General features: G+C 46.1%; 1 protein-coding gene across 1 annotated transcript; it reads right to left on the bottom strand.

Annotated features, from left to right (window-relative positions):
- Positions 1–3617: 3617 nt before the first annotated feature.
- LOC119353829 (PHD finger protein ALFIN-LIKE 9-like) lies at positions 3618–8936 on the bottom strand. The gene is made up of 5 exons (XM_037620517.1): positions 8744–8936; positions 8557–8589; positions 5194–5422; positions 4381–4507; positions 3618–4210 (listed from the first exon to the last, which is right to left on the bottom strand). Exons 1-5 carry the CDS (start codon positions 8832–8834, stop codon positions 3869–3871), a joined length of 822 nt encoding a protein of 273 aa, XP_037476414.1. The 5' UTR covers positions 8835–8936; the 3' UTR covers positions 3618–3868.
- Between the last annotated feature and the right edge of the window lie 16486 nt (positions 8937–25422).

Genomic DNA, 25422 nt, shown 5'->3' on the forward strand with positions numbered 1-25422 from the left:
GGGAGAGAGGATTAATGAGTTGTGTGAGTCCACAAAATGTGAGATTGATTCATTCCATGCCTCATTAGAGAGATAAGTGATCCACAACCCAATATACCACACAATAAGAGTGAGAGGATAACTGAATTATATGAGTCCACTAAATGTGAGGTTGAAATTTTTCAACAAGAGAATAGCAAGATGAGTGATCCACCACCATGGGAAATTAGTAGTCCACCAAATGAAAAGAGAGAGAAACATTCAATAAGTAACCTTTCACAAAATTCTCTTTCTTTGCAATATGTGCAGGTGCAAAAGGCATACCTATTAGCTCTCTTGCAATGATAGGAGATTGAGATCCAAGATCAAATATGGAGGACATGGAGTAGTACTACACAAGGTGCATGTGTGAAGATTGATTTTGAGAAAGGCATCCAAGTACTCAATGAGGTAAAACAAAAAGGATCTTCCATTTTGATGCACCCCGAGGTATGCACATATGAACTCTTGAAACATTGGCAAAATGAAATAAGAGAAAAATTATTGGGTACATCCTTTAGCACACCATCAATGCATCAATATAAAATTTTCAACCTTCAAGACAAAACAAAGGAGTTGGCAAACTTAAGATCCACACATAATTGTTCAAATTTTGCTTTCCCTAGTTATTTTGTATTGTCCTCAGGCCATAATTTCTTTGAGCGAATGAAGTCGAGGACGACTTTTCTCCAAGAGAGGGAGGATGATATGGACATGCTCATAGTTGGTTATAAATTTGTGCTCCATGAAAATATTTGCTGGAAGGAACTCCTAAGTCGAACAAAACATCATGTTTGCATTGTCCATATGATAGCAAAGTTGAAAACTAAAATTCTCAATATCATGAAACCTTTGCATTATGATTTGGTATTGCCATGCTTTCCTTTATGTGATGACCAGATAGAGTCGAGGAAGACTCCTTTTCAAGAGAGGGGGGATAATGAGGACATCTCAGTCATTGTAACAACACCAATCATCCCTGAACAAACTCTAAGTTGTGACAAACAAGTACATGATCAGATGCAACACAATTCAAAGGTGAAAGCTGCAAACGAGGATTGCATCATTTCTTTGCATGGATATTATCTACTTCCCTTCTACTTATCTTTTGCAGATCAAAGAGAGTCGAGGACGACTCTTCATCAAGGGAGGGAGGATGATGAGCACATGGGTACATCATACATGACATTTCACAAAAGTGCATAATTTAGTTGGAAAGAATTACTAAGCCGAATCAAGCAAACACATGGCCAGGTGAACGCTAACTTAAGTTCATACCACAATGTTGAACACATGGTTGTACTTTCATCTCCATTGTTTTTTGTTGAACTTAGGTATCACATGTAAGAAATCCAACAACCTATGAGCTCTTGAAGCAACCGGTTTGGAGGAACAAGTTTGGAGAAAACAAGTTTCAAGTGAAGCTGATGCTGTCAGTTTTTACCTCTGATGTTTTGGTGTGGCACACCCATATGATGGAGATACGGGGCCATAGGGGTACATCAACAGAAGCTACATCAAATTATCTTTCCAATGCAAAAAACCTCACATCATTTGGAGTTGTGAGTCAAAAGTTCTAGTCATTCTCGTGGAAGGTGTCCAGGCTGTCAAGACTTCGCGAATTTCCGAGGAGCTCTGCAACAACTCCCAAAGTTGACTGCTTATTCACCCAAGGAAGCCATGCAAACCTGCTTACTTTTGAAACCATTTTCATACCTAGCTAAGGGGGGTTGTCCCTGCTATAAAACCCCATCTCCCCCATCCTCTAGGAAACCTTTGGTCAAACCATTCAGCTACAAGCTTATGCAGCAAGACTGCTAGAGAGATCCGAGAGATCTTGCTACTTTTGCTCTTGTGAGTTCATTCGGATTCGCGAGAAGGAGCCTTTGGTTCCCCCTAGTTCATGCTCTACGGTTCCGGACGTTTTGTGTGGATTAGTCCCGGTTTGTGGTTCTGCGATTGTCCGGACAGCGGGTTGGAGTTCTTGTAGCTTTGGTCAGCCATCCCCAACGTACGGGTTGCATCCAACCTTGGCAGGTATAAAGCTAGTTATCCCGGCTGCTTGCAGCTAGTTATCCCTCCCGATTCGATCCTACGACGTGAAGATTGGGCCACCCTCGGGCGTGAACTCGTTCATCGGGTTCCCACCTATCAAAAACTCCCATGGTGGTTCATTTTCTAGACGTAGAGAAAGATTTGTTCAGGCCAAGGGGTGATGGAGAAGAAATATTGGGACCTAAGGTTCCATCTCTCAGTGTCGTTGGAGCGCTCATGTATCTTGCAAATTGCACGAGACCAGTGAATCTACTTGCTAGACATAGTGCTGCTCCCACCAAACGACATTGGTCCGAAGTGAAGAATATCTTTCGGTATCTCCAAGGCACAAAGGATCTTGGCCTATTTTTCAGTTCCAGAGAAATCAGGACTCTGATATGATTGGATACGCCAATGTTGGATATTTCTCTTACCCCCATAATGCCAGATCACAATCCGGCTTTGTGTACCTACATGGTAGAACCGCCATATCATGGAAGTCTTCTAAACAGACTCTGGTGGCAACATCTACCAATCATTCTGAAATAATTTCATTATTTAAGGCATCACATGAATGCGTGTGGCTTTGCAGAATGATAAACTGCATACAACAGTCATGTGGAATTGGTTCTATTGAATCACCTACCATTATCTAGGAAAATAATGCGGCTTGTGTTGCACAAATGCAAACATGATACATCAAGAGTAATATCACTAAGCATATTTCTCCTAAGTGGTTTTTTCCCATGCTCTTCAGAAAAGTGGGAAAATAAACATCTTGTAAATTAAATCATGTGAAAATCTTGTTGATTTATTTACCAAGCCTTTACCAAATTCTACATTCTAGAAATATGTTCATGGAATTGGTATGCGACGACTTCGGGACTTGCAAGAATCAGGGGGAGTGCCTCCCTGAACTGTACCTGTTTGAAGTATCATATTACATTTCTTTCTCTCTATGAGTTTTATGTTTCAGGTTCTCATGAAGAATATTAATGAAGAATTGCTGGAGAAGACTCCTTTTGAAGTGACGATGCAATCTGGGCAGTTTTTTCAAAATGGCAATTCTACATGGTGATCGTGTAGCGATTCTATATGGACAAGCGTAGATTAGGGGAAGTGTTGTGATTAATTAGCACATATTATTTAGAGGGAAAAATCTCCTCTTATCTAACTATCGTGCGGAATTTTGTAGCTACCGACTGTCATGACTTCTCGCCTATGACGGTTCATGTAAAGACGCCTCCTACTTGCGTCTGTTGTACTCGTATAAATAGCTACTCTATCAACAAATACAAAGATCAGTTGATCATTTTCACTCAAACACTATTTATACCTTAATCTACAATGTAGCGGGTAAAAGTGTGGTTCATTCTATTAATTATTAACTGAATTTAAAATGATATAGTTAAGGCATCCTTAAGTTTTTTTTTTATACTCCGATGGAAGTTTAGTTCTTACTCCTTCAGCTGAAGTCGTTCTGCGTTTGTGATCTAGAACGGCAAGACAGCCAAACAAAATAATGGGCATCTTACAGAAACTGTAAATAAAACGGGCAGCCCAGCTAAACAATCATCGTCGAACTATGAATTTAATTAATAGTATAATACAACAGATATCAAATCCACATTCGTCCCAGCTAAAATAAGAAGAATCCTCTACTCGAAGCCAGATTAATAAAGTTACATTTTACAAGCCCTCCTAAGGGCACGCGCCTTGACGCCTGGAAACTTTGTTACAGCGACTGCAATAAGAGCTCAGTCCTACTACGCGGCGAGGCCGGCCGGTCGCCCCTCGCCGGATGACGGCGGCGGCCTTAGGAGGACGGGCGCGCCCGCTTGTTGCTGCCGCTGCTGCCGCCGTTGGCGCCCATGCATGACGGGCACTTGTACTGCTTGATGTGCTCCGCCTTGGCCGGCGTGATCTTGACACACTTGCCGTGGAACCACTTCTCGCACATGTCGCAACCGATCCAGAACTCGTCCTGCCCGTAGTTGTCCCCACACGCGCCGCACAGCGTATCGCCATGCTCTTCCCCGCCACCACCACCACCACCGGCGGCGCCTCCACCATCCTCGCCCGCATCCGGGGCTTCGTCCTCGTGGTCTTCCTCCTTCAGCTGGGGCTTGGGTTGCTTCGCCCGAGGCTCCGAGGTTTTCTGCTTTCACAACGGAGGGTGCAAGTGAGACGACCATAGGGCAAACTAGTATTCAGACGCAATAAACGTCAGTAAACGACCTTGGCATCTACCAAAAAGTGTCAAACTTACTTGCACGTGCAGAAGACAAAATCATGGTATGAGTAAATCAAAGGAAAAGTGAGCCATACCATTTTATTGTTGGACTTGGATTTGCTATTGCTGTGGTTATTGTTGGTCGGAGCCTTGGTTTTACTCTTCCCACTAACAACATCAAATATCGTGGGAAGCTCATTAATCATACCAAACAGGCGCTTCCTGCATTAAGATAACAGCAAAGCATCAGTAACAACACATCAGGTCAACAGTGAAAGAAACAGCAAGAATCTCAGAGTAGGTGGTTCTCATTAAGATACAACATGCTTTAACCGCAGAATGTTGTGGATCATCTTCTGTATACCAAGCAACTCTAATAAGAAGCTCACATTATGAATGCTACCAAAAGTTAACCAATTCTCACTCTCATTTAACAATTATGAGTCTTTCAAAACATGGGCTAAAGTTGCAAAATGACATTAAGCAATGCACATTTACACAAGTACCCATGATACCAGGTTAAAATGTTTCCAAGCGTTTCACAAAATGACATGAAGCAATGCACATTTACACAAGTACCCATGATACCAGGTTAAAATGCTTCCAAGCGTTTATGGAAATTGCTACTGCAGGTTTGTGCAGTTTGACAAATGCATTTTGGTTACAACTCATTAGACGTGAGCCAAACAATTCCCGGCAGTCCATTCTGGGCTTTATTGTTAAGACCATGATTAACCTGCAATTACCTAGTAAATTTCGTTTCCTAATGCTAGGCATCAAATGTGGTTATGAAAATAATATAGGAAAGAAGGAACTGCACAGATGGAAAAAGAAAGAAAGCACAGCAGGATACTAGGTAAACAGAACACTATAGATTCATGGAAGATGAGTGGAAAGTGGAAACTCACCTGTCACTTTTATCAAATCCGAATCGAGCACCAAAGTAGAATGCAACAGATAGTAACCATGCGTCGCTGTGTACTGCAACCATGGATAGCCAATCTTTTTCCTGCATTCCATCTCGTGCAAAGTTGATACCCAATGCTGGCTCTGGGAGCTCAGGTGGCACTTCTTCAGCAGGTAAGTTTACTTCCCAATGCTCATTGGGAAACCCATAAAGGCACAAATTTTCTTTTTCTGCAGACGAGAACACTGAGTTATGTATGTACGGACTCGGAAGAATCTCAAAAGGCTCTCACAGCATTTAGGCTGCGCTGTAACTAGATTACCCCACATAATCATAGATATGTAACTGAAGAAACAAAAAAAGAAGATGCTCCGAGCTTGAGTTTGCACATAAGTTGAAATCATCAAACATATTTGAAATGAAGGAAAGACACATGTAAACCTACAAAATATTCAATTAAATCACGTATTTATGGCAACCGTATTCCTAACAGAAGAAGCAGTATATATCATAAAAGTAATCAAGATGAAGGAGGTGACGTTTTGGCACTAGGGGTCGCGATGAACCCGTTATCTGAGCCATCAAATTTATTGTACGGATCTGTGCCAAAAGCAGGGCAGACAGGCATGCAGACATCTTGCATGGACCGGAGTGTACGTCAGGCCAGCATACAAATTGCAGTGCTGAATCTCACCATCTATTTTGGCGAGCTAGACTACAGATCCGACATGACCGATGGTACATGAAACAACTAACTGTCTGTACCATAGTACACAAAATTTAGCCGAGTCAGTATTTCTTTGAAGGGAAGGAAAGAGTCAGTCGTGGTACTCCCAGTTTATCATTAAAACATTTTACCTGCATGTAGCTAAGTCCATGGGGTGTTGCTTGTTTTGCATTGCCGTCTGAAATGTGCTGTGCTCAAGTTGGATTAGTGTATGCATTTTGTTTACACTGTTTAGATAAGCTACAACACATACTCCATTGGGTTGGTGTGAGTCTCAGGCAGCTAGTTTGGGATGGCTGTTACGACTAAATAAAAGGAAGAAGAAAAGGCACAAAGTTACCACATCACAAAATTTGTAGTATCCCGTGTTCTCTCAAGTGGTCACATGAGTATTCCTACGAGGCTGCGTCTACCATTCGAGTTCCTCGTGTGAGTTGATGCTGGCCTGAAACCAACACTTCTAATGAGCAGCTCACGCTAGCATGGCGGCAACCATGGCACCGCATATCAGCTCGATCCTGATCTACCGCAGCAGCTTCTCCTCTGGCCACCGTCGACACCACCTGGCCTCCTGGGTACCTCACTAGGAGCAAGACGAGCAGGTCATGGATCTGGTGGAAGTTTTTGTTTGGCTGGGCAGATGGGGCAGGTGTAGCTAATGGCTTCTCCTGAGCCGGTGGCACGTAACTTGCGACGATGGTTCATGAAACTGCATTTGTGGTGCCAAGAAAAAAATAGCAACCTCCTCATTATTATTGCGCAGACATGGGCGAGGTCACTAATCTGCAATACAGATGAGAATACAATCGCTAGCAGGAATGTTGGCACCGCCCATCGGTCGTGACAATGACATCGAGAGTATCTAGACCTGAGAGCCAAACTGAATATCTGGATGAAAAGCTATACTCCCTCCGTTCCCTTTTATAATGCGCCTTGTTTGCAGCGCCTATACCAAGACATGAGGTGGCACTTTTATTTAGACTGGAATTGCCCCTATCTGCTCACACTGTCACTCACGTGGGTGCATGCAGGTTCGCTGCAGTGATCCAACCTAGGGGCTATCTTCGTCAAAATGTGCTTATACGCACTACAATCTGGAATATGATCAAAAACTGCATGCGCACTATAATATGGAACAGAGGGAGTAAAAAATAGGCAAGACTCCAATCATTACCAAGCCCGAAAATACACGAGAAGATTATCAAAGATCAAGTCATTTACAACATAAAAAAAGACACCATTTGATCAAGATAATACTTAACCGTGTTATGAGCTTAGGAAGGGAAGTTAGCACACTGGAAAAAGGAAAATCGCATACAATTGATGTAATGAGTCCATTGCAGGAGAATAGACATTGCATTCCTCTGTTAATGGGATAAAGTTCCCTCTGAGATTTTCCCTTGCATCTGGCACACTATGCATGCCGAATGACACCTCACAATAATTGCACTAACCACCATTCAAGTTCATTTTTATCCAACCCTATAGCGTTCTTCTGTTGAATCTACATAAGCCCATTCAACTGAATTCACCATGTTACACTCCTAGGCAGCTAGAGAAATACGGATGCTCTCTTGGTTTGCTTCGTATTCATAGTAAGTTCCTCAGAGCATTCCAATGGTTACAAGCTGCACTGGCACTATACTGTGCAGAGGGCAGTAGAGGCATTGAAGAACAAAGAAGGGGGAAAGGCTGACGACAGGGCTATGTTAGGGGTGCAAATGTACAAAATATTAAAGAACGCAATGCTAGGCAGTCCTTCACCACCAATACACTGAAGGAACCAACATCACTGTTCTTTGCCCTATGCAACAGTAGAACTGTACACACATTGGTAGACAGCAGCAGCAAAGAACAGCAAGTCCTACTCATATCATTGTAGTCTGCCAGTCCTTGAAAGTCAAGAACTGCATCAATCATTATTAGGGCAGAAGAATCACACCCCACCAACCAAGCAGGACCCAGTAATGCTTAAGCCAACAAACCAAACTCACATACGCACTAGCCAACTAGCAGCCCACCACAGCTCCCTAACGACCAGTGCCACCTTTTCTACTACTACCAAGATAACTACTAGCTCCCAAAGGTGGAAGCTTTCAGCAGGAAGGGACACTGATGAATTCATTGACCACTCAGCCTCTAGGGCAGCAGGGTCAAGCATGTGGAATGATCTGAGCCGTCCGTTTCCGGCCATCCCACTGCTGAGGCCTACGTCAGAGTCTCCCCTCCACAGGATGCTCGTTATTAAATCCAACAATTAAGGCCCTCTGCTCGATATTCAGAGGGTTGGACTCACGCACCGTGCATATTCTATTGCGAGTTCTTCGGTCCATGGATTCAAAATAAGTAGTAGTAGTACTAAAATTGCGGGGATGATTTGAAATAAAGTAGAGTTTAGTCTGTTAATTCTTCAGTATTCAGAGTAACACTCAGTCAAGCATGTTTGGATGAAAAGGCCCATCGATTATTTTCTAAGAAACTCCACTAAACACCCAGCCCTAATTAGTAGTACTAGTAATTACGATAAAATGGTAATTATCTGCGAGATTACGGAAGGATAATACAGCAAAATCTGCACCGAAAGAGCAGCGAAGAACAGCAGGGCAGGCAGACAGACAGACGCGATAATTCACTCACCCGGGTCGCATTGCCGGAAGAACTCCTCCACATCTGCAGCAAGAAGAAAGGCAGAAACAGTCAGGAAACAATCCCACGAACCACAAAAGGCGAAAAATCCCGTGCAACAGCAGCGAAATTCGCAAAGCCGGAATCTTCGGCCCCCGAGAAAAAAACCAATCTGGCGAGCGAATCTGCGGCGACCTACCGGTGGTGAGCGCGCGGGCGAGGCCGTTGCGGCGGCCCTTGTAGTCCCGGAAGACCTCCTCCACCGTCCTGGGGTTGTACTGCGCGTCCATTGTTAACCGCAGAGGATTCGAGCGCGGGGAGGCGGAGGGGAGGGGGAGGGGGGGAGCGGAGAGGATGGGCACTGTGCTCGTGTTTTATTTTGACATCTTCGGGGTAGTATCTTTTTTTTAGGGAGGTTTTAAAAAGAGGAAAGAGGGGCGGACGCCAAGGGTGGGACTGCGACTTAAGTGGATTGGAGAGCACGGCGGACGTGTCCGTGCGGGTGGGGCCCGCCGCCCGTGGGACGTCCATCCATGGAACGGAATGGATACGTGTATCTTTCTCATGTGGGCGAGTTGCGTCAGCGCGTGTGTGCGTCTTTTTCTTGCACATTTTTACGGTGTCCTTTTCTGCTCTTGTTTTCGTTTTTCTGGACTTTTTGTTCCTTTGTTCGCATGACGTTGGTCAGTTTCCGGTTGCGCATTATACTTCAACAAAGGATGTTGTAGTACTCGTCTTGTGTAAGAGCATCTTCAGTATTTGGCCTTCCAGGCGGCGATTTTACGCGTCCCCTGAGGCGAGCCGGCGCTAAAATCTGCTCGTCCTAGGGTCGCCCCGGACGCGTTTTTTTTATTTTAAAAAGCTGAATTTGGCGAAATTCGGCAAAGTTTGGTTAAAATTCGGCAAACTTGATATTTATATTAAACATGTTCGGCGTTTTACATAAATTATTTAAAAACATTAATCTATGGGGCGAAGAACTCGATCAGCGCGGCGAAGTCGTCGACGTCGCCGCCGTCCTCGTTGTCGGCGGTGGGCTTCTCCTTCTTGATGGCGCGGCCGCCCCTGCTGGACCCCTGCCCGGCGTCTCCATGGCGGACAGGCGGTGGCTGCGCGTCGTCGTCGTTGTCGCTGTCGTCGAGGATGACGATGCATCCCTCGTCTCGGCCACGACGACGAGCTTCGAACCGCGCGAAGGTGGCGCGCTGGCGCTCCCTCTCCGTCTGCACCCAGTCGTCGCGCGCCCATTTGAGGGCTGCTTCGTCGTCGAGCACCTCCTCCTTGACGGGCTCCGTCTTCACGACGGGGAGCCCCGGCTCCGGCTTGACGGCGGCGAGCCCCGGCTCCGTCTTCGGCTTGACGAAACGCGGAGGAGCCGAGGAGGTGGCACGCGGGCCGCCCTCGTTGATGACGATGCTGGCGCTGCGGGTGCGCCAGCCGAGCGGCATCTCCACGGCGGGCTCTGCCTTGACGCCGAAGAGCCGAAAGAGTGTGAGGAGGAGCGGGACGAGGAGGAAGAGTTGGAGGAGGAGGAGGAGGCGAACCTCCTGGGCACCCACGGCCCGGCGCTCTGGCGAGGGGCCGGCACGGCCACCGCGGCGGGGTAAGCTAGCAGCGGGTTGTTGCCGCTCCCGAGGTGTGCGATCACCTCGTGCAGGGTGAAGGAAATATGCCCTAGAGGCAATAATAAAATTATTATTTATTTCCTCATATCATGATAAATGTCTATTATTCATGCTAGAATTGTATTAACCGGAAACATAATACATGTATGAATACATAGACAAACATAGTGTCACTAGTATGCCTCTACTTGACTAGCTCGTTGATCAAAGATGGTTGAGTTTCCTAACCATAAGACATGAGTTGTCATTTGATTAACGGGATCACACCATTAGGAGAATGATGTGATTGACATGACCCATTCCGTTAGCTTAGCACTTGATCGTTTAATTTACTGATGTTGCTTTCTTCATAACTTATACATGTTCTTATGACTATGAGATTATGCAACTCCCGATTACCGGAAGAACACTTTGTGTGCTACCAAACGTCACAACGTAACTGGGTGATTATAAAGGTGCTCTACAGGTGTCTCCGATGGTGTTCGTTGAGTTGGTATAGATCAAGAATAGGATTTGTCACTCCGATTGTCGGAGAAGTATCTCTGGGCCCTCTCGGTAATGCACATCACTACAAGCCTTGCAAGCAATGTGACTAATGAGTTAGTTACGGGATGATGCATTGCGGAACGAGTAAAGAGACTTGTTGGTAACGAGATTGAACTAGGTATTGAGATACTGATGATCGAATCTCGGGCAAGTAACATACCGATGACAAAGGGAACAACGCATGTTGTTATGCGGTTTGATCGATAAAGATCTTCGTAGAATATGTAGGAATCAATATGAGCATCTAGGTTCCGCTATTGGTTATTGACCGGAGACGTGTCTCGGTCATGTCTACATAGTTCTCGAATCCGTAGGGTCCGCACGCTTAAAGTTCTGTGACGATCGGTATTATGAGTTTTTGTGTTATGATGTACCGAAGGTAGTTCAGAGTCCCGGATATGATCACGGACATGAAGAGGAGTCTCGAAATGGTCGAGACGTAAAGATCGATATGTTGGACGACTATGTTCGGACACTGAAAGTGTTTTGGGAGGTTTCGGACATATACCGGAGTACCGGGGGGTTATCGGAACCCCCCGGGGAGTATATTGGGCCTAATGGGCCTTAGTGGGAGAAGAGGAGGGGCGGCCAGGGCAGCCGCGCACCTCCTCCCCCTCTAGTCCGAATTGGACAAGGAGGGGGGCGGCGCCCCCCTTTCCTTCTCTCCTTCTCTCCCTTCCTTCTCCTCTCCTACTCCTACTTGGAAGGGGGGAGTCCTACTCCCGGTGGGAGTAGGACTCCTCATGGGGCGCGCCATAGAAGGCCGGCCCCCTCCCCCTCCTCCACTCCTTTATATACGGGGAGGGGAACACCCCTTGGAGACGCAACAAATGATCATTGATCTCTTAGCCGTGTGCGGTGACCCCCTTAACCATAATCCGCCTTGGTCATATTTGTAGCGGTGCTTAGGCGAAGCCCTGCGTAGGTAGCTTCCTCAACACCGTCACCACGCCATCGTGTTGACGAAGCTCTACTGGATCGTGAGTTCACGGGACATCACCGAGCTGAATGTGTGCTGAACACGGACGTGTCGTATGTTCGGTACTGAGGATCGGTCGTTCGTGAAGACGTACGACTACATCAACCGCGTTGTCATAACGCTTCCGCTTACGGTCTACGAGGGTACGTAGACGACACTCTCTCCTCTCGTTGCTCGCATCACCATGATCTTGCGTGAGCGTAGGAAAATTTTGAAATTACTGCGTTCCCCAACAGTGGCATCCGAGCCAGGTTTATGCGTAGATATTATATGCACGAGTAGAACACAAGTGATTTGTGGGCAATACAAGTCATACTGCTTACTAGCATGTCATACTTTGGTTCCGCAGTATTGTTGGATGAAGCGGCCCGGACCGACATTACGCGTACCCTTACGCGAGACTGGTTCTACGGACGTGCTTTGCACACAGGTGGCTGGCGGGTGTCAATTTCTCCAACTTTAGTTGAACCGAGTGTGACTACGTCCGGTCCTTGTTGAAGGTTAAAACAGCACTAACTTGACGAACTATCGTTGTGGTTTTGATGCGTAGGTAAGAACAGTTCTTGCTCAGCCCGTAGCAGCCACGTAAAACTTGTAACAACAAAGTAGAGGACGTCTAACTTGTTTTTGCAGGGGATGTTGTGATGTGATATGGTCAAGGCATGATGTTATATTTTATTGTATGAGATGATCATGTTTTGTTACGGAGTTATCGGCAACTGGCAGGAGCCATATGGTTGTTGCTTTATTGTATGAAATGCAATCGCCATGTAATTGCTTTACTTTATCACTAAGCGGTAGCTATAGTCATAGACACAATAGTTGGAGAGACGACAACGATGCTACGATGGAGATCAAGGTGTCACACCGGTGACGATGGTGATCATGAAGGTGCTTTGGAGATAGAGATCAAAGGCACAAGATGATGATGGCCATATAGTATCACTTATATTGATTGCATGTGATGTTTATCCTTTATGCATCTTATTCTGCTTTGATTGACGATAGCATTATAAGATGATATCTCACTAAAAATTTCAAGGTACAAGTGTTCTCCCTGAGTATGCACCGTTGCAAAAGTTCGTCGTGCCTAGACACCACGTGATGATCGGGTGTGATAAGCTCAACGTTCTTGTACAATGGGTGCAAGCCAGTTTTGCACACGCAGAATACTCAGGTTAAACTTGACGAGCCTAGCATATACAGACATGGCCTCAGAACACTGAGACCGAAAGGTCGAGCATGAATCATATAGTAGATATGATCAACATAGTGATGTTCACCATTGAAAACTACTCCATTTCACGTGATGATCGGTTATGGTTTAGTTGATTTGGATCACGTGATCACTTAGATGATTAGAGGGATATCTATCTAAGTGGGAGTTCTTAAGTAATATGATCAATTGAACTTAAATTTATCATGAACTTAGTACCTGATGGTATTTTGCTTGTCTATGTTGTTGTAGATAGATGGCCCGTGTTGTTGTTCCGTTGAATTTTAATGCGTTCCTTGAGAAAGCAAAGTTGAAAGATGATGGTAGCAATTACACGGACTGGGTCCGTAACTTGAGGGTTATCCTCATTGCTGCACAGAAGAATTATGTACTGGAAGCACCGCTGGGTGCCAGGCCTGCTGCAGATGCTACTGATGACGTTAAGAACGTCTGACAGAGCAAAGCTGATGACTACTCGATCGGCTTAGAATCGGGACTTCAACGATGTTTTGAACGTCATGGAGCATATGAGATGTTCCAGGAGTTGAAGTTGATATTTAAGCAAATGCCCGGATTGAGAGATATGAAGTCTCCAATAAGTTCTACAGCTGTAAGATGGAGGAGAATAGTTCTGTCAGTGAACATATACTCAGAATGTCTGGGTACTGCAATCACTTGATTCAACTACGAGTTAATCTTCCGGATGATAGTGTCATTGACAGAATTCTTCAATCACTGCCACCAAGCTACAAGAGCTTCGTGATGAACTATAATATGCAAGGGATGGATAAGACAATTCCCGAGCTCTTCGCAATGCTAAAGGCTGCGGAGGTAGAAATCAAGAAGGAGCATCAAGTGTCGATGGTCAACAAGACCACCAGTTTCAAGAAAAAGGGTAAAAGGAAGAAGAAGGGGAACTTAAAAAAGAACGGCAAACAAGTTGCTGCTTAGGAGAAGAAACCCAAGTCTGGACCTAAGCCTGAGACTGGGTGCTTCTACTACAAATAGACTGGTCACTCAAAGCGGAACTACCCCAAGTATTTGGCAGATAAGAAGGATGGCAAGGTGAACAAAGGTATATGTGATATACATGTTATTGATGTGTACCTTACTAGAGCTCGCAGTAGCACCTGGGTATTTGATACTGGTTCTGTTGCTAATATTTGCAACTCGAAACAGGGACTACAGATTGAGCGAAGATTAGCTAAGGACGAGGTGACGATGCATGTGGGAAATGGTTCCAAAGTCGATGTAATCATCGTCGGCACGCTACCTCTACATGTACCTTTGGGATTAATTTTAGACCTGAATAATTGTTATTTAGTGCCAACGTTAAGCATGAACATTATATCTGGATCTTGTTTGATGTGAGACGGTTATTCATTTAAATCTGAGAATAATGGTTGTTCTATTTATATGAGTAATATCTTTTATGGTCATGCACCCTTGAAGAGTGGTCTATTTGTGTTGAATCTCGATAGTAGTAATACACATATTCATAATGTTGAAGGCAAAAGATGCAGAGTTGATAATGATAGTGCAACTTATTTATGGCACCTCCGTTTAGGTCATATTGGTGCAAAGCGCATGAAGAAACTCCATACTGATGGACTTCTGGAATCACTTGATTATGAATCACTTGGTACTTGCGAACCATGCCTCATGGGCAAGATGACTAAAACGCCGTTCTCCGGAACAATGGAGCGAGCAACAGATTTATTGGAAATCATACATACTGATGTATGTGGTCCAATGAATATTGAGGCTCACGGCGGGTATCGTTATTTTCTCACCTTCACAGATGATTTGAGAAGATATGGATATATCTACTTAATGAAACATAAGTCTGAAACATTTGAAAAGTTCAAAGAATTTCAGAGTGAAGTGGAAAATCATCGTAACAAGAAAATAAAGTCTCTACGACCTGATCGTGGAGGAGAACATTTGAGTTACGAGTTTGGTCTACATTTGAAACAATGCGGAATAGTTTCACAACTCATGCCACCCGGAACACCACAGCGTAATGGTGTGTCCGAACGTCGTAATCATACTTTACTAGATATGGTGCGATCTATGATGTCTCTTACTGATTTACCGTTATCGTTTTGGGTTATGCTTTAGGGACGACTACATTCATGTTAAATAAGGCACCATCGAAATCCATTGAGACGACGCCTTATGAAATGTGGTTTGGCAAGAAACCAAAGTTGCCGTTTCTTAAAGTTTGGGGTTGCGATGCTTATGTGAAAAAACTTCAACCTGATAAGCTCAAAACCAAATCGGAGAAATGTGTCTTCATAGGATACCCAAAGGAAACTATTGGGTACACCTTCTATCACATATCCGAAGGCAAGACATTTGTTGCTAAGAATGGATCCTTTCTAGAGAAGGAGTTTCTCTCGAAAGAAGTGAGTGGGAGGAAAGTAGAACTTGATGAGGTAACTGTACCTGCTCCTTTATTGGAAAGTAGTTCATCACAGAAACCGGTTCCTGTGACATCTACACCAATTAGTGAGGAAGCTAATGATGATGATCATGAAACTTCAGATCAAGTTACTACCGAACCTCGTAGGTCAACCAGAGTAAGATCCGCACCAGAGTGGTACAGTAATCCTGTTCTGGAAGTCATGTTACTTAACCATGATGAACCTAGGAACTATGAAGAAGCGATGGTGAGCCCAGATTCCGCAAAATGGCTTGAGGCCATGAAATCTGAGATGGGATCCATGTATGAGAACAAAGTGTGGACTTTGGTTGACTTGCCCGATGATCGGCAAGCCATCGAGAATAAATGGATTTTCAAGAAGAATACTGACGCTGACAGTAATGTTACTGTCTACAAAGCTCGACTTGTTGCGAAAGGTTTTCGACAAGTTCAAGGGGTTGACTACGATGAGACTTTCTCACCCATAGCGATGCTTAAGTCTGTCTGAATCATGTTAGCAATTGCCACATTTTATGATTATGAAATTTGGTAAATGGATGTCAAAACTACATTCCTGAATTGATTTTTGGAAGAAGAGTTGTATATGATGCAACTAGAAGGTTTTGTCGATCCAAAGGGTGCTAACAAAGTGTGCAAGCTCCAGCGATCCATTTATGGACTGGTGCAAGCCTCTCGGAGTTGGAATAAACGTTTTGATAGTGTGATCAAAGCATATGGTTTTATACAGACTTTTGGAGAAGCCTGCATTTACAAGAAAGTGAGTGGGAGCTCTGTAGCATTTCTAATATTATATGTGGATGACATATTGTTGATTGGAAATGACATCGAATTTCTGGATAGCATAAAAGGATACTTGAATAAGAGTTTTTGAATGAAAGACCTCGAAGAAGCTGCTTATATATTGGGCATCAAGATCTATAGAGATAGATCAAGACGCTTTATTGGACTTTCACAAAGCACATACCTTGATAAAGTTTTGAAGAAGTTCAAAATGGATCAAGCAAAGAAAGGGTTCTTGCCTGTGTTACAAGTTGTGAAGTTGAGTAAGACTCAATGCCCGACCACTGCAGAAGATAGAGAGAAAATGAAAAGTGTTCCATGTGCTTCAGCCATAGATTCTATCATGTATGCAATGCTATGTACCAGACCTGATGTGTGCCTTGCTATTAGTTTAGCAGGGAGGTACCAAAGTAATCCAGGAGTGGATCACCGGACAGCGGTCAAGAACATCCTGAAATAGCTGAAAAGGACTAAGGATATGTTTCTTGTTTATGGAGGTGACAAAGAACTCGTCGTAAATGGTTACGTCGATGCAAGCTTTGACACTGATCCAGACGATTCTAAATCACAAACCAGATATGTGTTTATATTGAACAGTGGAGCTGTCAGTTGGAGCAGTTCTAAACAAAGCATCGTGGCGGGATCTACGTGTGAAGCGGAGCACATAGCTGCTTCGGAAGCAGCAAATGAATGTGACACCCCAAAAATTTCGCCTTGTTTTAATGAATTAAAATTTTTGCCAGGAATTAAAACTTTGGATATCTGAGCTCCTTTTTGAATTTTTTTAAATCATTTCTTTCCCTGTTTTGATGAGTTTTTTCCAAAGAGAAAATTACTTTTCAAATGTGTTATTGGACTTGATTAACCTCTCAAGAAAAACTTTCCTTTTATCAGTGTAACTAATTAACTGATTTAACTGCTTGATCTTTACTTTCTTGAAAATAGTTTTTCAAGGTTAAATGGCCATATTTGAACTACAACCATTTGATAGATTCACTTAAAATTTCCACAAAAATTTGGAGATGTCATGTGATGTTTTTAAATCACTTTTATGCAAAAATATATTTCATTCATGAAATATTTTGAGCCCTACACTCAATTTTTCTTCTCTGGTCCAGAGTGCATTTTGCACTACAACCCTTTTAAATATTTCTTTAAAACTTCTACCAAAATTAGGGGAGGTCAGTAGGAGCATATTATTCCACTTTGTGCAAAAATCCAGGGTTGTTCTTTGAAAATATTGAGTGAATCAACCTCATTTCCATTCTGGATCAACTTGATGATTTGTACAGCAACCACCATTTTACTTGCTCTTTAACCCTTGATTATTTCTCCTACTGGTAGTCCCCCTTGCCAAACCCTTAAGTCCAGGAGAGTGGACCCATTGGATGATTCTAAGTGCTTGCAACAATGCCATTTGTTTTCTGTCCAGAATTGAAGTTTTGTTAAACTTACACTAGCAAGTTTCTGCTTTTGGCCAACTAACCTCACCACCCTCTTGTATATCTAAAGAGACCACCATCTGGAGTTTTTGACCACTCCAAGACTTGTCTAAGTGCCCTTGGCATTTTGTCAAACACCTGGAGTGCATGACCAGTTTTGACATGAGTTGTGGCATTGCACTGTGAACTTGCACCTCTGATCAAACTAGCATGTCCACTAGACTCCCCGTTACTCCTAACCTGGGTCTGTTAATTGCCAGCCTCGACCGCGACCTCTAGCATGCTCTGGCATTACGTCGAGCACGTCCCGTGCACGCCCAGAGCGCGAGCAGAGCGTGCGTTTGGCACGCACGTGCGCCGAGACGACACGCTGGCCCCCACGGTTTTGGCCCACACTGCAGAGCCTCGCCACGCACTCCCTTTCTCACCGCTACGCGCCAAGCCGCCCCTCGCCACGCCCGGCAAGCCAAGAGCTAGCCGCCGCCGCCGCCCGACAGTCTCTGCCCATGTCGGCGCCGCCAAAACCACCTCCGCTCGCCAGCTCGCCCCTGGAGCAGTGCCCACTCGTCCGCTAGCTCCTGCCGTCATCCCCAGCCACGCCACGTTGCCCTGCAAGCTACAGAGAGGCGGTTCGCCGGAGAGCTTATCCGGCCGCCGCGGAACCGACCTCGTCGAGCTATAAAAGGAGGCCCCCGAGCCTCCCCGAGCACACAGGAAGCCTTAGAATGCACCCCTAGTCCTCCCATGACAGCCAATAGACCCGGGGGAGGTCTTCTTCCCCACCTCCGGCAACTGCAGCCGCCACCACTGCCCCGGCCAATTCGGCACCACCAGGGCCTCCCACTCTCCGTTCTCTCCACCAAGAGCCGCCTCATCCTCCCGTAAACCATTCCCACTACTCGATTTTGATCGAGGACCACCGTAGCCCCAAAACCACTCTGCTCCTGAAGCTCTCCGTCCACCGCGAAGCTCACCGCCGACGACCCCGTCCACTCCCGAGACCGTAACACCCACCGGCGGGACCGCCTCGACCCCCTGAACCCGTGGATGACTTCGGTTTCTCGAACGGAGCCGCCAATCGCCGGCGGCGATCGCCGGAGTCCCGCCTCCGCTCGGGACAGAGAAAGAGGAGGGAGAAGACTGGTCAAACCTGACCAGTGGGCCCTCTAGACCCACTGTCAGCGACCCCGTGCCTGTCCACGTGGGATTAAGTGAAGGCGTATTTTCCCCAGTACGTTTTCCCCGCTCCGAAAGCGTATTCACCTCCGAAACGTTTTCTTTTCTGTTTTATTTTAAAAAACAGATTTGACCAAATCTTTGACTGGCTATAACTTTTTAAATATAACTCCAAATGAGTTGATTCTTTTTCCTACCTCTCTCAAATTTCACCTAGTTTATTTTAAGATTTATTTGAAAAAATTTCAGAGCAACTTTTGGTGCTGTTTTTATTTTGTGTTAATTCTTTTATATTGCTAAAATAGGATTTTTGAAGAGAGGAGAAATATTTCAAGTTTTGGAGTGCACCCTGCCTTTCCACACATTGAAGGCAAGCATTCTGAACCCCGGCATAATATTTTGTGGTGTGATCATTGACACGTTTATAACACCATCATTTTTTTTGAAGGACTTGTTATTTCATGTGATATGATCATATGCATGTGTGCATGTTATTGATTTCCATGCTGTTGGAAATGGACACACTTGTGATGATAATCACCCTCATGTGCCTTGCATGCATACCGGCAGGAACCCGGGAAAACCTCTGCCTTGGGTAGGCATGAGTTTGTCGCCGGTCTCCGTCGGGACGGTTATGTCTGGTATGGCATGGTAAAGTGATATGAGCAGTGACCCTGTTGATTGAAATATATTCGTTATACTAATCATGCAGGGAATACTTAAACCTCCTGAGTCGACCGTAGATCGAGTCTTGTGCCAGTAACCCCCATACTTGTTTCGTGCTACCACTCGTCTCTACAGCAAGTAGAGTACGGTTCAGTAAGTTGTCAACCTCTTTCTAGCACACACCATACAGAGAGGCCATGGTGGAAGGTACCGGTTGTAGCTGGTAGGCAAGCCACCTGGTCCGGGGGCATGGGTGTTTCCGGTTGGGACCGAGAGGGGAGGCCACCCCTTAGAGCGCGCGATATAAATTTGATCCCATGCTACGCGAGGTTGTAGCCTCCCCACTTAGAGTTTGCTTAACAGGTGTCGTGGGTGATTCCAGACACGTGTGAGTTAAGCTGGTGTGTGCAAGTTAGGTGTGTTTTCAAGAAAAAGACCGTAGACGGAATTAGTCCCGATAGACTAAATAAATCCGTTACTCGTGGGTAAAGAGTACACCCTCTGCAGAGATTAAATCTATTCGAATAGCCGTGTCCATGATTAAGGATTACAGTCTGGGGTGGGTCAGGTGTCGGTCTTAGTGTCGGTCTTCGGAGGTGAAACGGTTAACCAGAAATGGAATTACTACTCGTGACTTGTGATAACTATGATTATTATTATTGTTGACTAACCCGTGATATTATTGTTATTATCGAGTATCTCAGGGATGGTTCTACCTCCGAGATATTCACTATGATTGTTTATTTTAAAGCCCTTTATGTGGTGTCGCTCAGACGCCCGACTGTGGCATTTCTTTTAAAGCCCTTTTTGTGGTGTCGCTCAAACGCCCGACTGTGGCATTTCTTTTAAAGCCCTTTATGTGGTGTCGCCCAGACGCCCGACTGTGGCATTTCTTTTAAAACCCTTTATGCAGTGTCGCTCAGACGCCCGACTGTGGCATTTCTTTTAAAAGCCCTTTATGTGGTGTCGCTCAGACGCCCGACTGTGGCATTGCTTGTTATTTGTTTCATCAATTTTTATACTACCATGTTATTGCATTTTTATAAATAACTTGCTTGCACGCATCAGAGTTTCATTTATCGTTTGTGACTGACGTCATGAGCATAAAATATTTTTTAGCACATCATTGTTATATTATACCTGTGTTCATAATGTTTGCGAGTACATTCAAAGTACTCACTGGCTTGTCCCTGGCTATTATCTTGGCCAGATTTTCTTGCTTGGAGAGGAGCGACGCGATGTCAGCCCCGGAACCCACACAATGGAGATAGTACCTTGCGAAGATAGGAGTTAACCTGATCAGCTGTTCCCGTGGGAAATGGAGTCCCATAGACACTGATGTTTCACAAACCGCTTCCGCCATCAACCACTAGAAACCATTTGTTGTACTCACAGGCCAGAATGGTCTTGTACTACATATGTTGTATTCTGCTTGGAATTTCTGTATCCAGTTGGAGCCTCATCAGCTAACAGTAATCCTAGGGCTGATGAGCACGACGGTCTTTTTTGGAAATTTATTACCCGGAAAAACCGGTCGTGGCAATGAAGGAGTCTGGATGAAGGAGTTCATATCCGATCTAGGTGTCATACCTAGTGCATCGGGTACAATGAAAATCTTTTGTGACAATACTGGTGCAATTGCCTTGGCAAAGCAATCCAGATTTCACAAGAGAACCAAGCACATCAAGAGATGCTTCAATTCCATCTGGGATCAAGTCCAGGTGGGAGACATAGAGATTTGCAAGATACATACGGATCTGAATGTTACAGACCCGTTGACTAAGCCTCTTCCACGAGCAAAACATGATCAGCACCAAGACTCCATGGGAGTTAGAATCATTACTGTGTAATCTAGATTATTGACTCTAGTGCAACTGTGCAAGTGGGAGACTGAAGGAAATATGCCCTAGAGGCAATAATAAAGTTATTTTTTTTCCTCATATCATGATAAATGTCTATTATTCATGCTAGAATTGTATTAACCGGAAACATAATACATGTGTGAATACATAGACAAACATAGTGTCACTAGTATGCCTCTACTTGACTAGCTCATTGATCAAAGATGGTTGAGTTTTCTAACCATAAGATATGAGTTGTCATTTGATTAACACTTGATCGTTTAGTTTACTGCTATTGCTTTCTTCATAACTTATACATGTTCCTATGACTATGAGATTATGCAACTCCCGATTACCGGAAGAACACTTTGTGTGCTACCAAACGTCACAACGTAACTGGGTGATTATAAAGGTGATCTACAGGTGTCTCCGATGGTGTTCGTTGAGTTGGCATAGATCGAGAATAGGATTTGTCACTCCAATTGTCGGAGAGGTATCTCTGGGCCCTCTCGGTAATGCACATCACTACAAGCCTTGCAAGCAATGTGACTATTGAGTTAGTTACGGGATGATGCATTGCGGAACGAGTAAAGAGTCTTGCCGGTAATGAGATTTAACTAGGTATTGAGATACCGACGATCGAATCTCGGGCAAGTAACATACCGATGACAAAGGGAACAACGCATGTTGTTATGCGGTTTGACCGATAAAGATCTTCGTAGAATAAGTAGGAACCAATATGAGAATCCAGGATCCGCTATTGGTTATTGACTGGAGACGTGTCTCGGTCATGCCTACATAGTTCTCGAATCCGTAGGGTCCGCACGCTTAAAGTTCTGTGACGATCGGTATTATGAGTTTTTGTGTTTTGATGTACCGAAGGTAGTTTGGAGTCCCGGATATGATCACGGACATAACGAGGAGTCTCGAAATGGTCGAGACGTAAAGATCGATATGTTGGACGACTATGTTCGGACACTGGAAGTGTTTCGGGAGGTTTCATACATATACCGGAGTACCGGGGGGTTATCAGAACCCCTTGGGGAGTATATTGGGCCTAATGGGCCTTACTGGGAGAAGATGAGGGACGGCCAGGGAAGCCACGTGCCCCTCCCCCTCTAGTCCGAATTGGACAAGTAGGGGGGCGGCGCCCCCCTTTCCTTCTCTCCTTCTCTCCCTTCCTTCTCCTCTCCTACTCCTACTTGGAAGGGGGGAGTCCTACTCCTGGTGGGAGTAGGACTCCTCATGGGGCGCGCCATAGGAGGTCGGCCCCCTCACCCTCCTCCACTCCTTTATATACGGGGAGGGGGGCACCCCTTGGAGACACAACAATTGATCATTGATCTCTTAGCCGTGTGCGGTGCCCCCTCCACCATAATCCACCTCAGTCATATCGTAGCGATGCTTAGGTGAAGCCCTACGTAGGTAGCTTCATCAACACCATCACCACACCGTCGTGCTGACGAAGCTCTTCCCGGAAGCTCTACTCGATCATGAGTTCGCCGGACGTCACCGAGCTGAATGTGTGCTGAATGCGAAGGTGTCGTACGTTCGGTATTGAGGATCGGTCGATCATGAAGATGTACGACTACATCAACCGCATTTTCATAACGCTTCCGCTTACGATCTACGAGGGTACGTAGATGACACTCTCCCCTCTCGTTGCTATGCATCACCATGATCTTGCGTGAGCGTAGGAAAATTTTCAAATTACTGCATTCCCCAACACAGGGTGCGGCCGGGGACCCCCCACCAGACGCGGCGGCTGTTGCTATTCTTCGGGCCGTCGACCACCGTCGCCCCGCTCGTGGACGCCAGCCTCTGCATCTTCCACCGCTGGAAATAGTCCGCCGCCTCCGCGTGGTTGCCGGCGGCGATCTGGGGGAGGGCGCGCTGCTCCTCCGTCAGGGATGACCACACGTGGTCGACCTCGGTGGCGAAGAGCTGGGGCTCGCATCGGCGTCGGGCACCGGGGGGATGAGGACGCCGCCGTTGATGAGCCTCCACCTCGTCGGCCCGGCGCGCATGTCCGGCGGCACCGGGATGCTGGCCTCGAAGAGAAGCCATGCCTCGCCCTCCTGGAGCGAGCGGCGGCCGAAGCCATTGGCCGTCGCGGCGTCACCGGGGAAGCGTTCAGCCATGGAGAGAGAAGGAGAAGGGGAGGGAAGGGGATAGCTGCAGAGCTCGACGGCGGAAGGGAGGGACGATGGCTGATGTGTCCAGCGCGAGGGAAGCCTCTGTTTATATAGCCCAGGTCGTGTGAACGCGTGACAGAAGTGGAGGCGTCGCCGCGCTTGCCCACCCATGACGCGCCGCCCGTGAGGAATCAATGGCAAGGCTGACTGGCGGCAGCCTTGCCATTGATTCCCCACGGGAAACCGAGGTGTTCTGGGAAGGACGAGGCACGTGCCGCCGACTCGGCGGGCCTGCCGAGTTTTCGCGCCAAAACCCCTCGCCCTGGCGCCCCCGAGCACCCCCCCAGCGCGCCGGGTTCGGCCTGGGACCGCCGGCACCGATTTCGGCCCAAGCCGGCGAAAAACGGGTTCCTGGGGGTGCGACTGGGCCGAATTTTGGGCGCCGGCGCGGCAAAAACGCCTGGGGAGGGCTTGTTGGGGCTGCGGCTGGATATGCTCTAAGCCTCATGGGCAAGAGTGTCGTATGCGCCGTCTGTTGCGCCGTGGCGTGTCGCGGGGGCCTCTTTGGGTCTTTTTGTGTCGTTCGATCTGCTCAGACGGCATGTATCTGGGTGACTCACCAGGGGTTCATGACAGGTGGACCGCGGGCACGTACAAAGCCATAGCCATGTGGTGTTATGCAGCAAGCCCACGTGTGCGTACTCGCGCGTTGTCTTGTACGTGATGGGCCATGCGCCAACCGAGGGGCTGGTTCAGTCGCGACAGCCGAGGCTTGTGTCACGCCCATGGGCGCCGGCTTGAGCGCGGGCGCCCTTTGCCGAGCTGGTTCGGCTCGTGCGTGGGGCCATACTATCAACACCGTTTGCCTCGTGACGGGTTGTTTTGAGTTGTTTTGTTGGCGCTGCTTGGATACGTGTGGGCGGGGCACGTGGTGCAAGCTGAACAACCGAGACATTTGGCAATCGGACGCACAGTCAAACAAACCCCACTGCGGACGCACCCTGTTGGCGCGACCGAATCGGCTCAACCGGAGATGAACACGTGGGCAGACACGTCGACCGCCCCAACGCTAGTTGGTGCTTGACGGACAGGATCGGTTACGTTTTGATATAAGTTTGTTGTTTTGTGCGGCCCGACGAACATGGTGCACACACGAGTGGCGCATCGTCAATTTTAGGCGACCCGACCATTGTCACCAACCCGGTTAGGCGAGTGAGCGCGTAGTGTGGTATTTTATTTTTTTCTCCTTCACACCTCACTAAATGTGATGTAGGGAGCCTGCTATATAAAAAGGTCACGCACCTCCTAAACTAGTTGTATGGGACTAAACTTTTAGCACCATCACTTGCTGTTTTCCATGGGCCTAGTTTGAGATTTCAAAAATTCTACATGGGGTAGGCCCATTATTTCTAAAAATCCCTTGCCATATTTCAAATACCCATTTAGAGATTTTTCTTTTCTCGCTGCTTGTGTAATACACTAGTGTTTCAACAGAGACTATTAAGTTGAACTTCTGCCTAGAGCTTTAAGCTACATCCATCCACAACTTGACAATGAGACTATGACTTGAATTGCAAATTTTGTGTGGACAAGTTTCACTCAAAGTCTTAACCAGTACCTGGTTGTCAGTAGGCTACCCCGTGGTTTGGAGCATATACACCATATTCCCTGGTCTCCTCGTGAGCTTGCTAGAGATCAACCAAATCTCATAGACTGCAGCATTTACAGTCAGGACTCATATAGGCGTGTTCTTTCAAGATTGCTTTGTAGGACAACATTCTTGCTAATTATAGCTAATAGAACCACATTAAGGCATGTTGCCAACCTGCCTTATAGATCTGAGAGTTTTGCATCTTCATCTAGAGACGATCATCATATATTACTCTCCTTAATTAACCAATAGCTTATTCTTCCCAGCTCCTAATTCACGAGATCTCCGGTCACCAAGGTTGGGTTACTACTAAGGTGTAACATAAAAGGGTCTCATACACATCTCCCTCGATGCATTATCTATCACATTTCATGA

This window comes from Triticum dicoccoides, chromosome 2A (genome assembly GCF_002162155.2).
Source record: "Triticum dicoccoides isolate Atlit2015 ecotype Zavitan chromosome 2A, WEW_v2.0, whole genome shotgun sequence".
Classification (NCBI taxonomy): Eukaryota; Viridiplantae; Streptophyta; class Magnoliopsida; order Poales; family Poaceae; genus Triticum; species Triticum dicoccoides.

Bases quoted from the DNA above. Each gene is read 5' to 3' on its own strand.
- LOC119353829 (XM_037620517.1), bottom strand. From the start codon at position 8,834: ATGGACGCGCAGTACAACCCCAGGACGGTGGAGGAGGTCTTCCGGGAC. The intron at 8,590-8,743 runs GTAGGTCGCCGC...TTCTTGCTGCAG, and splicing joins CGCCCGCGCGCTCACCACCG to ATGTGGAGGAGTTCTTCCGG. The intron at 4,211-4,380 runs GTATGGCTCACT...TTGTGAAAGCAG, and splicing joins CCAAGTCCAACAATAAAATG to AAAACCTCGGAGCCTCGGGC.